Here is an 11,203-nt window from a genome sequence, read left to right as displayed (position 1 = left end):
TCAGATTCTGCTTAACATTTATCTAGCACCTTTTATAAGATAACTATCTGTTCTTCCCGTTCTTCGCATGGAAGTTTCTGATTTCTCACGGTTGTAAATATAAGTTAGTGTAAAGAATTTGGTACATCTAGAAAGATTTTAAATTTGAGACTTGTTAAATGTAAGTAAATATTAATCCATGGTTCTTGGCGTTACCCGCTGAGCACCCTTAGCAGATAAGGTAAATAGGGACAGGACCATTTTTGTAGTTTATTAAATTCTACACACTGGAGGTGCAATCCTCATTTTAATCCGATTGTCAATTTGGGCGTTATCGTTCACACAAATGCAAATAAGCATCGGTAATGACATCATTATTGCAACGCCCTTTTCATCCCCTTAGGGGAGGTTTATTAAAATTCTAATCCAAAAGTTCCAGTGCTGGTTAGGCAAAACAATCCTACCAGATACTGGGGGGTAACCCGCACCAAGATAAATTGATAACAATTTTAATTACAAAGTTGGGATGCCTTTTACTATATCCTATCAGACCCTCATTTTGGGAGTTTGCAAATGTATATAAAGGCTCCAAAAGGTGCTACCACCTGGTTTGAATAAAGCTATAAAATACAGATCCCCAAGAGAGGGGAAGGACAAAAGAAACCAGGTATACTTTGTGGTGCACTCTACCCAACTGACAATTTATTGCATAAGATTTCACAGAAATGTATAGCCTCAGTAATATTAGTAAGTGTTGGTTTAAATGCCCATAACCAAAATGGTTGCCTGAAATTATTTTTATAATGCTACTAAATATGTCCTTTATTAAAATCAAAGAAAGAGAAAAATTATTTGTGTAATAGAAAAAGAAAAATGTGAATAAAGATTTAAAAACAGAGCTGATGTGTTTTTCCCTGTGTATACTTTCTTATATTTGTTTCAGATGTGCATGACCATTTATGTATTTATACAGCACTATATCAGTGCAAAATGTATTCAAAATGTATAGTATCCATATTCCATGGAGCTTGTACCATATATTATAGAGGGAAATATATTTCCCTATTATTGAGTCACAGACTTATTTCAGATATTGCAACAATGAGATCTAATCTCCTGATGTATACCAGAAGTGTAGTGAGATGTTTCTCAATGTAGCAAGTTAGAGTTATGGGCCCTACTCACTGGCCGACCCGCCGCCGAGCTGCCCGACGGCGGATACGGCCGACGAGCGACCCGGCGGCGGGGGGGCAGTGACGGGGGGAGTGAAGTTTCTTCACTCCCTTCGTCACGCGGCTGCATTGAAGTGCAGGCTAATATGGACGAGATCGTCCATATTGGCCTGCATGCACAGCCGACGGGAGACCAGCGATGAACGAGCGCGGGGACGCGCATCGTTCATCGCTTAAGTCTCCACACTGAAAGATATGAACGAGTTCTCGTTCATTTATGAACGAGATCGTTCATATCTTTCAAAATATCGCTAGGTGTGTAGGGCCTATTAGAGTAGTAACATATATAGAATTATGTACAGATGTATAAATTAATCTTCCATTAATAAGGTTAATTAACAGTGTTATATTTCCTTTTTATACTGTGTTATATCTGTTCAGTGATTCACGATAGTATTTACAGCCCAGTAGTCATATTTATGACATGCTGCAGTGAGATATTCAACAAATGCATGGAAAGAATAAATTGATATCCCCTATATACTATTATTGGTTAATAACAGACTGTCTTGCTGCATTGTATTAAATTAGCATCACAGTAATACTTTATATCTGCTATTCATGCTGATGGTGCATCATTCTTGGTACAAGCAGATACTGAGTAGATATACAGGAATAATTATATCTTCTGTATGATATTAATACACAGTAATTAGCTGTCTACCTTGCTGCATTAAATTATATCAATTTGATGACACTTGGTAGCGCTTAATATCCGCTGTCCGTGATCATGTGTGAAAGCAACTTTGAAATAGTATTATTCATATTGAACTATATATATATGCAGATGTGTATATGAAGTACCTGGCTATTCACATAATCATATTAAATTGTGTCACTTTTGGTAACATGCGGAAGCGCTATTATAACCGCTGTTCGTGCTTATATATACTACTATTGGGAGCTATTGTACTTATTTACAAAGAAAGTCTGCACGGCTGCCTGGTATATCTAGCAAAACGCCATCTCAGTGTTGTGGATCACGCTGTCATTCAGACACAACACGAGGGAGAGCAGGGGAGTTATTTAACTTACAGTGTAGTTCATATATATATATATACGGATTCATTGCATTTGATCACATATTAGATTACTGTGTCAATGGATTCATGCAATGTGTAATACACCTGCATATATACAATTTAATATGGTTAATGCTGTCACCTATAAGCACGAACAGCGGTTATAATAGCGCTTCCGCATGTTACCAAAAGTGACACAATTTAATATGATTATGTGAATAGCCAGGTACTTCATATACACATCTGCATATATATATAGTTCAATATGAATAATACTATTTAAAAGTTGCTTTCACACATGATCACGGACAGCGGATATTAAGCGCTACCAAGTGTCATCAAATTGATATAATTTAATGCAGCAAGGTAGACAGCTAATTACTGTGTATTAATATCATACAGAAGATATAATTATTCCTGTATATCTACTCAGTGTCTGCTTGTACCAAGAATGATGCACCATCAGCATGAATAGCAGATATAAAGTATTACTGTGATTCCAATTTAATACAGTGCAGCAAGACAGTCTGTTATTAACCAATAATAGTATATAGGGGATATCAATTTATTCTCTCCATGCATTTGTTGAATATCTCACTGCAGCATGTCATAAATATGACTACTGGGCTGTAAATACTATTGTGAATCACTGAACAGATATAACACAGTATAAAAAGGAAATATAACACTGTTAATTAACCTTATTAATGGAAGATTAATTTATACATCTGTACATAATTCTATATATGTTACTACTCTAAGATATATCCCCAATTAGCTCTCTCTATATGTGGATGGTAGATATTACACTGCAAGGCTTCTGTACCGTGCAGTATCTCAGGACTCAGCGTATGAGTCACATACTTGAGCAACAGTGTTTCATTTACTCTAACTTGCTACATTGAGAAACATCTCACTACACTTCTGGTATACATCAGGAGATTAGATCTCATTGTTGCAATATCTGAAATAAGTCTGTGACTCAATAGTAGGGAAATATATTTCCCTCTATAATATATGGTACAAGCTCCATGGAATATGGATACTATACATTTTGAATACATTTTGCACTGATATAGTGCTGTATAAATACATGAATGGTCATGCACATCTGAAACAAATATAAGAAAGTATACACAGGGAAAAACACATCAGCTCTGTTTTTAAATCTTTATTCACATTTTTCTTTTTCTATTACACAAATAATTTTTCTCTTTCTTTGATTTTAAAATTTCGCTCTATTAATAAAGGACATATTTAGTCCCATTATAAAAATAATTTCAGGCAACCATTTTGGTTATGGGCATTTAAACCATACTTACTAATATTACTGGGGCTATACATTTCTGTGAAATCTTATGCAATAAATTGTCAGTTGGGTAGAGTGCACCACAAAGTATACCTGGTTTCTTTTGTCCTTCCCCTCTCTTGGGGATCTGTATTTTATTATTAAAATTCTAATTACATGGTTTTCCTATATCCCATCTGAAGAATACCTATGTTAAATTTCAGCTACCTATCATATCGGGAAGAGAATGAGTGAGTGAGTGAGTGAGTGAGTGAGTGAGTGAGTGAGTGAGTGAGGGCTTTCACATTTATATATACAGATAGCTAGAATCTGATTGGTTGCTATGGGCAACATCTCCACTACTATAAACCTGCACTTTAGCAAATACTGTACACCCCATCTATACTTCATTCCAGTAATTATTGTTATTTTATGCAAAAAATCTCACATAACTTTCTGTATACATGCCAATATGTATGATTTGTATTAATTCTCTCTTTGGGGCTCATATAGTAGTGGATGGGAACTAGGGGGGTTATTCAGGTTTTTTTAGCAAGGTGGGCATGTGGGGCAGATGTAACATGTGCAGAGAGATTTAGATTTGGGTGTGTTATATTGTTTTTGTGCAGGGTAAGTACTGGCTGCTTCATTTCTACATTGCAATTTAGATTTAACTTTGAACACACCCAATCCAAATCTGTCTCTGCACATGTTACATCTGCCCCACCTGCAGTGCAACATGCTTTTGGCAAATTGCTTACTTTTTTGGTTTGCTAACAAACCTGAATAACCTGCTACATTTTACAAGTGCACTATTATTACACATCCATTTCCTATTCTTAGAGAGATGCATTTTGCACTTATTGTTGAAAGTGAGTTGGAGGGGGGTGTATGCACATTTATTTTGTGTTAAATTTCAATACCATAAGAACAATGCACATGCACCTGTAAGTAGGGGGATCATTTAATATTATTATTATTATTATTATTATTATTATATTTATAATAATAATAATTCTTGTTATATGTAGACACAAATTCCATCCAACTGAAAATGAGCCCTTATTGTCTCCATTTGCTTTACTCAACGTGGGACGAAGCCAGTCTTGTGAGGACGTGGCACATTGGTGAGCCCAACCATTTGTGGTGAGATGTCCAAGTCTTTGGGATCTATGGGAGAAGTGATATTAAAATTCTGCAGAATGCTGGTAAGGACGAGGAACATTTCAAGGCGGGCCAAACCTTCCCCAACACAGGTACGCAATCCTGGGGAGAAGAGGAAAAGCAAAGTAGTCAGATTCTATAGCTTCATTTGGAACTTTATTCCCACTCATCCTGTTTTATTATTCCTTTGTTCCTTCCTACTGTACATAACACAACAAAGACATATTTGCCACAATCCCTGCCAGTTGGGCAGTTTAAACTAAGGTGGATCAACACAATATGGAGATTGACCCCCAAACATTAGTTCTAACTAATCCACTATAGTTGAGCAGGATGATAAACCTGATTATTCAATTACTAAAATGTCATGATCCAACTGTTATTTGTGGAATCCATTACTATCTGCTTGTATGGCCTGAATACGAAAATACATCCTGTAGATTGTAAGCTTGTGAGCAGGTCCTTCATACCTCAACAGTACTTTATGTCTGTCTGTTATTACCCAGTTTGTCTTATCACTGTTGATTCCAATTGTAAAGCGCAACGGAATATGCTGCACTATATAAGAAACTCTAAATAAATAAATAAATAAATGCTGTTCACCCCTGTGTAGTAAATAGATAAAGATATGTCCAGTCAAAACCGTAAAGCAGGTGTCCTAAGGTGAGCTCAGGGAGGACAGAAACCTCCTGTCTGTAGTAAATTAGCCACATAATGTACAGTATGCCCCCTGATTAAACACTAAAGGTACAGTACTGTAAATGCAGAGGTCACTACTACTTGTCTACTGAGTTCCTCTGTTGTCCCATGATAAGCACATAACAGGGAGCCCAGGCTCGGACTGGCTTGCCGGGGTTCCGGTGGTTACACCGGTGGGTCATGATCATTTTAGCCACACCAACTTCTGCCAGGGGGTGTGGTTTAGCAGTCAGCAGTTTGCAGAAGAACCTGTGTGGATGCAGCGGACTGACATCACGTCACACTGCGCCGCACCATGCTCTGGAGGATCCCGCCGTGGTCTGGAAGAGAAGGAGCACAGAGCGGCAGAGGAGAAGGCAGTGGCACGCCTGGAGAGGAGCGGAGCTTGTGAGTGAGTGCATGCAGTCTGCAGTCGCGGAAATCCCGGAGGCAGTGAGTCCTTTGCCGCCAGGATCCAGCTGCCGTGTCGTGGAGGGGTGGAGGGAATCGGGGGGCACAGAGGAGAAACAGCCAGGTGCGGGTTGACCCAGGAGGAAGGAGAGAATACTCCCCCAGGTCGGCGCTGCACCGTACGCTTAAAGTCTCTCACAGGAGAATCAGTCATCAGTGTCAGTGATAGGCTGGCTAGCAGTGTCTGGCCAAGGCCCAGCCCCCGTGACTGCGGCCCGCCCCCAATCGTGAACTGCACACACTGTATAGTAAGGTGACCTGCTCTCATTCTGTAGCAAGCAGATCACCAGAGGGTACTTGGTAGATCGACTTATTAGGAGTGTTGGCCCTTATCTCTCTCACATACACGTCCCAACTCTCAGGTATCACAATGGATAATCGCAGAGCCGGCCATAGCTATAGGCAAACTAGGCAATTGCCTATGGCATTTGATATCCCCAGGGGCATCAGCAGCTTCTGCTGATTAAAATGATATGCGGCATGCCTATATTCTGTGTGTAGCATTTCATATGCAGATACAGCCACTGCCTCACATAGTATATAGGCATGCTGCATATCATTTTAATCAGCAGAATCTGCGTGTGCATCTTAGCCACATAACAATGCAAAAAAGATGCATTTTCATAAAAAAAGGTGCCCGACGTTAGCATTGAGGCAAGATTTATGAGGACACATCTGTATCCAAGCAGAGGCAGAGGTCACAGTGTTAGTGGAAGTGTGAGTGCTGTGTGTATGTGAGTGGGTTGGTTGTGCAGTAGTGTTCAGAATATGTGTAAGGAGCATTATGTGTGTCATGTAAAAATGCATTAACAATGTGCAACATATGTGTAAGGGGCACTATGTGTGTCATTATGTGTATGAGGGCATTAATAATGTGTGGCTATGTGTAACAGGGTACTACTGTATGTGTGTCACTATGTGTATTGGGGCACTAATATTAATGTGCAGCAAATGTGTAGGGGGCATTATGTGTGTCATTATGTGTATAAGGGCATTAATAATGTGCAGCATATATGTAAGGGACATTATGTGTAAAAGGGCATTAATAAAGGTTGTCATAATGTATAAGACACTTTATGTTTATAAGGACATTAATAATGTGTAAGGGGCATTACTGTGTGGAAGTATGTGTATAAATGCATTACTAATGTGTGGCATTATGTGTATAAGGTGCTCTACTATGTGGCGTTGCATATAGAAAGGGCACTACTGTGTCGTCTAATATTAATAAAGAGCAATAGGTTGTGGCGTAATATGAATAAGGAGCAATTCAGTGTGATGTAATGTGAATAAGGGGCTCTACTTTGAGGAGTAACGTTTATAAGGTAAAGTGATACTACTGTTGGATGTAATATGAATTATGGACACTATCGCATGATAAAATGTGAATAAATTTGCAGCACTGTGTGGCGTAATTGGAATTGGGGTTACTATTGTGTGGCCATGCCCCTTCCCAGCAAGAAGATGCCCCTTTTTGGGCTGTGCGCCAAATGTGCGAACTGTTCCTATTTAAAATATAGGGGGTACAAACACCAAAATAGGGACTGCTATGGATGAGGGGTGATGGTGCTGGGAAAGAGGTGCAAGGTCAGAGGCGGAACCAGCTGTGGGGCTAGGGGGCACCAGCCATAATCTTGCCTAGGGCATCATATTGGTTAGGGCCGGCTCTGGATAATTGTCCCTTCAGCTCTCCCTCTACAGCTCCCAGACCCGCCCCCTGCTCTCCTCCACTCCTCCCCCTACTCCCATTCCCACATACACAGAATATGCCAGTGTATCTTGTAAGTGGTATAAGTTCCCCAGCCCTTCTCTGCTATACAGACTCTCTCACTGTCTTCCTTACCATTCCTACCTCTGAACCTTCCCCATATATGTGCACTGCCCCCTCCCCATATCTGTTACTCTGCCCCCCACACTTCTGTTCCTCTGACCAATACCTGTTTATTTGCCCCTGCCCCATACCTGTGCCTATGCCCTCTCCTTATATGTGCCTCCACCTGTTCCCATCTTTCCTCTGCCCCCTCCCCATATCCATAACTCTGACCCCCGTCATATATTTGCCTCTGCCCTTCCTCATCTGTGCCTCTGCTCCCTCCCTATCTATACCACTGTCCCATATGTGCCTCTGCATCTCATCTGTGCCTCTGTTCCTCCCTATCTATATTACTATCCCATATGTGCCTCTGCACCTCATCTGTGCCCCTGCTCCCTCCCTATCTATGCCCCTGTACCCTATGTGCCTCTGCACCTCATCTCTGCATCTGCTCCATCCTTATCTATGCCCCAGTCCCCTGTGTACGTACCTCTGCCTCTTTATCCATGTGTGCCTCTGCTGCCTCACCCAATGACTGCTGGCTGGTGATAAGAAGAGGCATGACTGAATTATTCTCAACTTGCAGGAATATATACTGGCACATTCCTTCCTCCTTTGCCCCCATAGCTGTGCCACTGATGTTGGCGCATGCGTAAGCTGGAGCCACTGGTGTGAAGGGGACACCATCATATGTTTTGCCGCCGGGCGCTTGAAATATACTTACGCCTCTGAGTGGCGGGCAGCAGGCGGGTCGCGGCAGCAGACATTTCCCTTCCTGAGTGGAAGGCCGTGTCAGATGCAGTCTACTTTGTGACTGCAGGTAGTACACGCTGACGCTGAACACGCACCGTACAGCATGTCTGTGAGGGGGTTCCGAAGATGGTGGCGGGTCGGTTGGGGCCCAGGGCAAGGCTGGATTAACAATGGGTCGGATGGAGCTTCATCTCCAGGCCCCCATGTAAAATAGGCCCACCTTATCCATTGCAGATTGGCCTGCTGTCGGGCACCGTAGCATGACTAGCATCCGTTTACAAGAATGTGCTGGCGCCCCCAGTGCAAGATGATCGGTCCCCTCCCCTCGCTGGAGGCTGCAACCGCGGATGATAGCAACTTCCCCCACCCCTCCTCCTGGAGGCTACAGCTATGGAGGATTCAGTGGAGGGTAGGGGAGAGGGTGCGGTTGTCGGCAAAACTGTACAGTACTGGGCCCGGCTACCATAGAATAACTGAGGATGCAGTGATAGGAGGGAGTGGGGTGGCAGCATTCACAGAGGAACAGACGCCAGCAAGAGTCAACACGATCCAGTGGCATGCACAATATCCCACTAGGTCATATTGTTGCCTACTGCCAATGCAGTATGCGTCGATTTAGTTAATATAGAGGGTGCAGCTCTTCCTTGTTTGCAGCCCCTGACTCTACTTCTGCTAAACACCCTGTCCTCTTCTTCCCACTCCCCATGCTCTCTACCAGTGTACCACTTGTGAAAATAACCCCTGGGTGGTGGGGAAGATGAAGAATTTTTCCCTTGAATGGCCTGGGGCTGGGTCATCAGATGCGGCTGCAGCTACTTATATCAAGCTGTATCTTTCATGTCCGTTACTGCCATTTAGAAACTGTCCCACTCAGCTGTGTCTTTGCCCCCTGCTCACTTGTGCCTCTGCCCCCATCTCACCCATAGGTGTGCTCACGGGGGGTGCCTGGTGCGCACAGGCACCCTCTAATGTCCGACACCCGCCAGTTTCAACATGGACTCGGAGCATCAGCAGGCAGCTAGAAACACAGAACTGGATGCAAGCTAATCAAGACTACCTGACAGGCAGCCAATCAGGAGCGGCCACAGCAGCCACTCCTGATTGGCTACCGGCCTGCGAGCTCCATTGTCGGCACAAGATCTTAAATGCCGCCTGTACTGTTTATCTGTCCGCCTCATGCTGCTGCTCTCTCCCCCCTGGTATCAGGATCACTAATTGTACCCTGTTCTCAGGTTCCAGCTCTCCCCTGGTCTCAGTAATCAGGCTCCTCAGGCTGCCCAGGATGCGGTGATGGTGTTGCTATTACAACTTGCAGGTGACGGAAAAGTTATTACCGTAGAACTGAAGCATCCTTTCCCTGCCACCATGTTGTGTCCAGCCTTATTTACCTCAGAGGTTTGTTATGTGCAGCAAAACTATACCCAAGTTGACGCCATGTCGGAACTGCTTTATAATGTGTATCTAAATGCTTGTGATAATATTACCTACCCAGAGGTAAGTCAGTGTGAGGTGGATGCAGGGCGGCATGTACCCTCCCAGAGGTTAGTTAGTGTGAGGTGGATGCTGGAGGGTATGTACCCGCTCATAGTTCAGTCAGTGTAAGGTGGGTGCAAGATGGTATGTACCCACCTGGAGGCCAATTTTGATGTGGGTGCAGTAGGGTATGTACCTACAAGGAAGTCAGTGAGTGTAAGGTTACCCGCGCAGAGGTCAGTCAGTTGTATGGTGGGTGTAGGAGGGTATATACCCACCTGGAGGTCAGTCAGTGTGAGGTGGATGCAGTAGGGTATGTACCCACCTGGAGATCTGTCAGTGTGAGGTGGATGCAGTAGGGTATGTACCCACCTGGAGATCTGTCAGTGTGAGGTGGATGCAGTAGGGTATGTACCCACCTGGAGATCTGTCAGTGTGAGGTGGATGCAGTAGGGTATGTACCCACCTGGAGATCTGTCAGTGTGAGGTGGATGCAGTAGGGTATGTACCCACCTGGAGATCTGTCAGTGTGAGGTGGGTGCAGGAGGATATGTACCCACCCGGAGGCGGAGGTCAGTGTAAGGTGGGTGCAGTAGGGTATGTTTAATACATAACATACAATAGTAATAACATGAGCAGCTGCGCTTGTATCACTGTAGCATACAATCATTATTTTGATTAAAGAAAAATTTTTGACAATTTTTTGTTAAAACTCCAATTAAATCCCCACAAATTAAATCCCCACCCCTGTTGTTGCTCCGTCCATATTATTCACATGACTCCACTCCACAGGGAAGGGGCTTACCTATTTTAACAGTCACTGACACCATAATGTCTGGCGGAAGCCCTGGCCATGCCCAATAGACAGTGCTAGACACGCCCCCCTGTCGGTGCACACCATAATAAAATGTGCTGCGCACGCCTATGATCTCACCTATATCTCTGTACCTCCACCTCGTGTCTTCCTATCTGTGTATCTGCCCTCTTCTCACCTATATCTCTGTCCCTCCATCCGTGTCTTCCTACCTGTGTCTCTGCCCCCTGCTCACTTGTGCCTCTGCCTCCATCTCACCTATATCTCTGTCCCTCCACCCCGTGTTTTCCTACTTGTGTCTCTGCCCACTCCTCACCTATATCTCTGTCCCTCCACCCAGTGTCTTCCTACTTGTGTCTATGCCCACTACCCACCTGTGCCACACTTATTTTACCACTTGTGCTCCTTCCTCCATCTCACCTACATCTCTGTCCCTCCACCCCGTGTTTTCCTATTTGTGTCTCTGCCCACTCCTCACCTATATCTCTGTCCTTCCACCCAGTGTCTTCCTACTTG

General features: G+C 43.4%; 1 protein-coding gene across 1 annotated transcript in view; it reads right to left on the bottom strand.

Annotated features, from left to right (window-relative positions):
• Positions 1-4,469: 4,469 nt before the first annotated feature.
• LOC134949268 (cytochrome P450 2A13-like) overlaps positions 4,470-11,203 on the bottom strand; it is a 44,573-nt gene continuing 37,839 nt past the window's right edge. The window contains exon 10 of the mRNA XM_063937760.1: positions 4,470-4,787. Coding sequence (XP_063793830.1) covers positions 4,606-4,787 — 182 coding nt within the window. The 3' untranslated portion in view covers positions 4,470-4,605. The remainder of the gene's footprint in view (positions 4,788-11,203) is intronic.

Source organism: Pseudophryne corroboree, chromosome 8, assembly GCF_028390025.1.
Source record: "Pseudophryne corroboree isolate aPseCor3 chromosome 8, aPseCor3.hap2, whole genome shotgun sequence".
Lineage (NCBI taxonomy): Eukaryota > Metazoa > Chordata > Amphibia > Anura > Myobatrachidae > Pseudophryne > Pseudophryne corroboree.
This window is presented reverse-complemented; position numbering and strand designations above follow the sequence as displayed.